At 42.3% G+C, this 6,000-nt stretch overlaps 1 protein-coding gene across 1 annotated transcript; it reads right to left on the bottom strand.

The window, feature by feature from the left end:
- Positions 1–1,973: 1,973 nt before the first annotated feature.
- On the bottom strand, positions 1,974–4,893 carry LOC306926247 (uncharacterized protein; the record flags this gene model as incomplete). Its single annotated transcript, XM_079505514.1, has 2 exons — positions 4,815–4,893; positions 1,974–4,377 (listed from the first exon to the last, which is right to left on the bottom strand). The coding sequence occupies exons 1-2, from the start codon at positions 4,823–4,825 to the stop codon at positions 1,974–1,976; spliced, it is 2,415 nt and encodes an 804-aa protein (XP_079361640.1). The 5' UTR covers positions 4,826–4,893.
- Positions 4,894–6,000: the final 1,107 nt, after the last annotated feature.

Here is a 6,000-nt window from a genome sequence, read left to right as displayed (position 1 = left end):
AATTAATTGCACAACAATAACAATAATAATAATAATAATAATTGTAACAACAACATTTTCTAAGCTAAGTTTTTTGCTTCAGTAGTTTGATGACATCTATTATATTCTGTAATGCATTTTCCTGGCAGTGCCCTGGACTTATATATTTTATTAAGAATTGTATTAAGGTTTATAAAGAATTCCTCACTGCATGTTTTTATATACAGATTATCATTCATAAGGCAAGTTTTAATGTACAATGACAATAAAGAACGATATTGTCTGTACTATGGTTGGTTATACATTTTCATAGTAGACAATAGTAGTAGACAATAACCACATTATAAAAACACTTAACAACACTCCTCTGAAACAGGTTGATGACTACAAGTATTTGGGTTCATATATCTTCTTCCCAAAAGGACTTTCAAACTAGGAAGGGTATGGCCTGGTCAGACATGCATAAGATCTGGTCATCCCAGCTTAGTAAGATGTTAAAGTAATAAAATCACACCCGTGTGAACTGAGTGGTGTAAGGTCTTATATAGCCTGATCAGCTGTGGTCTGACGTAATGTCTGCAACCATGCTCACTTTTTGCGCACAGACAGACAGACAGACAGACAAACAAAGCCAGTTGTAGGAGTGGTTTACACCACTCAAAAATATTTAGGACGACCGTTGAGCCGATTCTACTCTATGGCTCCGAGACATGGACACTTTCAAAGAAATTAGAGAAACGGTTGGATGGCACTTACACCCGCCTTCTAATGAGAGCGCAAAATCTGTCTTGGAAGAGCCACCCATCGACTAATCTAATATACGGCAACCTTCCCCGTGTTTCTTCACTAGTCCAGAAGAACACAGTTTGCCGGCCACTGCTACGGAGCTGACAATGAGGCTACAGTTGGGTGCCACCGATATTGTCCCTTATCATTTGACCCATTTAGGCCTGACCTCAAAATTTAAAAAAATCCTTCTAAATCCTCCAGTTTTCTGAAATAAATATTTTTCAAAAATAGCAGACCTACAAGCTCGTAGCGTGCCACTCGGTGGCGCGCTATGAGCTTGTAGATCTGCTATCTTTCAATAGCTAAATTATAACAATGTTTAAAACACCAAAAGGGGTTCCCGCCCAAAATGGGTTAACTGTCCTTTTGCGCAGATCACGCAAACCTCAGCAAAAAGAAAAGGACAATATCGATGGCCTCCAACTGTATATCTTCCCTTCTTCTCTGGAATCCTGCCTCAAAGCAGACCAGAGGTAGAAAACTGTCGTTCCCTGATGTCATTGCTAGGGACACATGCATCAGTAAGCAGGAACTGGTCGATGGCAATGAAGGACCGGAAAGTCTGGCGTGGCATTGTGAAATCCATGATCTCGACCGCTGTAAAGGGCGAGATTGCGTGCACGCATCCGCCTGGGTGACAGTAAACAGCTGGGCGAGCGCTGGCGCTTTGGAATGGGGGGTTAGATCAACATATCCGCCTGGGTGACAGCAGACTGGTGCTTTGGCATGGGGGGTAGGTAAGATCTTAATTTCCGGGCCTGTTGAGAACTCTAGTTATTAGTGCAGCCGGGCACGGCTGCACTAATAACTTTGGGGCAGGCCCGTCTAGAGTTTAAATTGACAGGTATCAGTCAAAAGGGAGGAAGGATGGATGGGGAAGGATCAACATATGGAAAGTCAGAACAGGTCAGCTTCATATGGAGATCTAAGGGTTTGAGGTAGAGTTGCTGGCCAATATTGATATATATATATATTGACATCAGGGATCTCCATCCCTGATGATGTCACGTGCTCCATCCCTGATGATGTCACGTGATGTCACGTGCCCGACCAACCAACCAACCAAACACACACTGACAGGAAATGCACGATTCCATAGTTAGTTTTAAAACATTTCCACAAATTCTCAACATTTAACATTTGTCAAAATGTGAGCTTGTAGATCTTCTATTTCCATCTTGTCAGTTTTCACATGTGCAGGCCATTCAGGTGGATCCTCTTTCGTCCATATACTCCTTCAGTTTGTTCAAAGTCATTCCGTTTATGGTCTCCGTCTCTCTCAACGGCCTGAGGATGACCTCCTTCCTGTAGGAGAAGCGGGTGAGGTTGATCCTGTTGGACAGCCTCTCTCTGCACTGCAGCAGACGGTACAGAGAGAGGGTGTGCTTGGCCAGCACCACCGTGAAGACGACCTCCACCACCAACAGGCTGGCGTAGATCACCAGCTGCCTCTTGCACTGCTCCTCTTTGCTCACGGCCGTGTGAGTGTGAGACGGTAACGCCTGCTGCAGAGGCATGGGCTCCAGGGGACAGGTGAAGATCACTGGAGTGGTGGGAGGTGGGGCTAGTGGTGATGTTGCTCTCCTGGTGGTGGCTGGGAGAGTTGTCTTAATAGTGGTCGTTGAGGTTGTGGTGGGTGTCGTTGAAGTCGTGGTGGTGGTGGTAGAGAGGGCTGTGGTTGGTAGTATAGTGGTGGTTGTCTGTGTAGTTGTGGTTGTTAGTGTAGTTGTGGTTGGTAGTGTGGTAGTAGTGGTGAGTGGTGCTGTAGTTGTGGTAGGTAGTGTAGTGGTGGTTGGTGCTGTAGTAGTGGTGGGTGGTGGTGTAGTTGTGGTAGGTAGTGTAGTGGTGGATGGTGGTGTAGTTGTGGTAGGTAGTGCAGTGGTGGGTGGTGGTGTAGTTGTGGTAGGTAGTGTAGTGGTGGGTGGTGGTGTAGTTGTGGTAGTAGTGGGTGGTGGTGTAGTTGTGGTAGTAGTGGTGGGTGGTGGTGTAGTTGTGGTAGGTAGTGTAGTGGTGGTTGGTGGTGTAGTTGTTGGTGGTGTAGTGGTGGTTGGCGCTGTAGTTGTTGGTGTTGTAGTGGTGGTTGGCGCTGTAGTTGTTGGTCGTGTAGTCGTGGTTGTTGGTGCTGTAGTTGTTGGTCGTGTAGTCGTGGTTGTTGGTGCTGTAGTTGTTGTTGTAGATGGAGTGGTTGTAGTTTGAGTAGTTATCAGTGCTGTGGTTGTGGGTGGAGCAGTGGTTGTAGTTGGAGGGGGAAGCGTGGGACATATCAACTGATCCTCTGTCAGCGACATGATCTCCAGCCCCTTCAAATCCTCTGGATGCTCACAGACTTCAGGTGAGGTGGACTTGATTTTGCCAGAGTTGGCCTTCATCCACTTGTACAGATGAATCAGTTTGCAGTTACAATGCCAAGGGTTGCCGTTGAGATAAACTTTGGTAAGTTTTGTTAAAGGTGTGAATATATCCTCAGGAAGATTCTGTAGGTTGTTGTTAGCTAACCTCAGGGTGGACAGATATGCTAGTTGTTCAAATAAGTCTGCGTCCAGTGACTTGAGCCTGTTGTTCATTACATTCAGCTCTGTAAGCTTTTCAGGGCCCTTGAAATATTCAACAGACAAGGTTTCAAAGTGATTTTTAGACAGGTCTAGCTTTTTAAGTTTCTTCAAAGCACTGAATATTCCATTAGGAAGAGTGCTAAGGTTATTTTCTTTAAAACTCAACTCAATCAATTTGGGCATTTCTCCAAAGAGCACTGGAGGTAAACTAGTCAGTTCATTATTGTATAGAGTCAGTGTTTTAAGCTGTGGGAATCCCACAAAGAACTCTTGAGGTAACCCAGTCAGACGATTCCCGTCCAAATACAGCCTAGACAATTTATCTTTATGTCGAAACAAGCTGGGCGATAATTCCGTTATTTCGTTTGCCTGCAAGTTAAAATCCTTCAAGTTGGGATTGTTGTCCAATATTCCCTCAGGAAGGGAGGTCAGGTGATTTTCATAGAGTCTTAATGTCTGTAGTTTTTTCAGTTTTGAAAACAGACCTGAAGATATGGCAGTGAGATTGTTCCTAGCCAAATGTAGGAACGTAAGGTTGTTTAGATCATCAAAAGTCCCTTCCTCTATGTATTCTATCTCGTTAATATGCATTTGGATATCAATTAGGTTTTTAAGGCCATCAAACAAGCCTTTCTCTAGACGACGGATCTTGTTGAGTTTTAAAATAAGATGTTCTAGATTGTCGATGCCCCTAAAGACTCCCACTGGGATAGATGTTATTGGAGTACTGGAGATCTCAATCTGTTTGAGGTTCACCATGCCCTCAAAAGCACCAGGCTCGATGGATATGAGTGGAGTGTCCATGATCTCCACCTTTTCCAGCTGGGGGCTTTCATTAAAGACTCCTGCGGGGATGGCAGTGATCTTACTTTTCACAAAGAACACTTCTGTCACCTTTGAGTCCAGAAGTCGTGGTATGTCAGTTGTACGTGCATCAAAAACCTTCTGGTGTTCCTTGGGACAGTCAAACTCAGTTTGACAATCTTCAGTTGAAATTGAATATTCAAACAACAAAGGCAGAAAAAAGAGGACAATTTTGATTCCAGGCATGCTTCTTCTATAGAGAGAGAGAGAGAGAGAGAGAGAGAGAGAGAGAGAGAGAGAGATTTCGTTATTGAGTTTGGGTAAATCCAGTCATTTCAATGGTGGAGTTGACAATGTAAACTGTTCTATGAGACAGCTTAAAGCACATCCTTCTCTCACACTTTTAGACCCAAATCACAAGCCATTATAATTAGTGATGTCCCGATCACGTTTTTTTTGCTCCCGATCCAATTCCGATCATTTGATTTTGAGCATCTGCCGATACCGATTTTTCCCGATCAAATATTTATATTTGCTAGAACACGTTTATTGGCTCCCGATCCGATTCTGATCATTTGAAAATGATATTATAATAATATATAATTGATTAAAGCGTATAAAATGAAGATTCGATCAAATGGAACCATTATACATTGTTTTGTTATTTCAAACACGCAACTTATGACCTACCTCATTATCATTTGCTGCCCCAGACGTGTAATGGAACGTTATTTCAGTTAGAGAGAGAAACAAACAAGTGCAGGGTTATGTTATCTATGTTATGTACTGTATCGGGTCAGAGGGCCTGGAGTGTGTTGGACGCCTCTGTGAGGCGTGGCCTCTGCTGTGTGAGATAAGAGCACTGAACGAACATGTGCAGCACTTTCAGTATTCAGTTTATTTATCTGCCTTATTTGCAATAATCACTCTCAATTTCAATCACTTTCAATTTATTTAAAGAAATGTAATTAACCTATGTGTTGTTGTTGTTGTTGTTGTTGTTATTATTATTCAGTAGCTTGAATTCTATTCACACTGAGCACGATAAAATATAGTATAAAAATCATTCTATTAAGTCAAGTGGATAGCACAGTTCACAGAAACTAAAAATATATATGCATGAGTGAACGATATATAGTTATAGTAATCTTTATAGTTATATAGTGCTCATTGTGAGTGTGAGTTCTAGAATTGTGTGTTACAGGTATCCAATCCTCTCCTACAATAAATGGAATCAATGGGTCCATTTTAAAGGTCAAGCTCTTTGTGTCATCCTCCATACTGTAATGGCCTAGTCAGCTTCCGCAGCATGCTGTAAACAGGTCTTATCATGCAGAACAGAAACAACAACTTTAATTCCACCAGTTTCCACCAGCTCACAGGCGTGTGTAATTAGTGTGAATGATTGTTTGGGGGTTTTACTTCCTGCATGGTTCTCCACAGGCCCATTTTCCACCAGGGTTGAACCGGTTCAGTTCTTTCTTCCTGCCTAATGTTGAGTGTTTCTACTGAAAATGAATTGGTTCAGAACCCTAAAAGTTGGTTCGGAACTGGAACAAAAAAATGGAAGTACGTACCTGTAGCCTACAATAATTGAAAGCTCTCTTTCTTGTACTGGCACCATTCTCTGTCCCACACTGATTTCCATAAATCCACTTCTCCCTGGCCTCTACTAGTCTACGTTATACTTCAATTACATAGTTTGTGATTAGATTAGATTTACATTGGGACAATTTACCTCAAGTTGAACTGTATAAAAAATACACAAGAAAAAGATTAAACATGAAACATATCTAAACATGAAAGTATGGCACTTGAAATATTTCCTGACAAATTATAACATTCTTCCTCTAGATGGCAGTCTTTTGCATCAAAA

The sequence above is a fragment of the Electrona antarctica genome (genome assembly GCF_951216825.1).
Source record: "Electrona antarctica genome assembly, chromosome: 7".
In the NCBI taxonomy this organism is placed as follows: Eukaryota; Metazoa; Chordata; class Actinopteri; order Myctophiformes; family Myctophidae; genus Electrona; species Electrona antarctica.
This window is presented reverse-complemented; position numbering and strand designations above follow the sequence as displayed.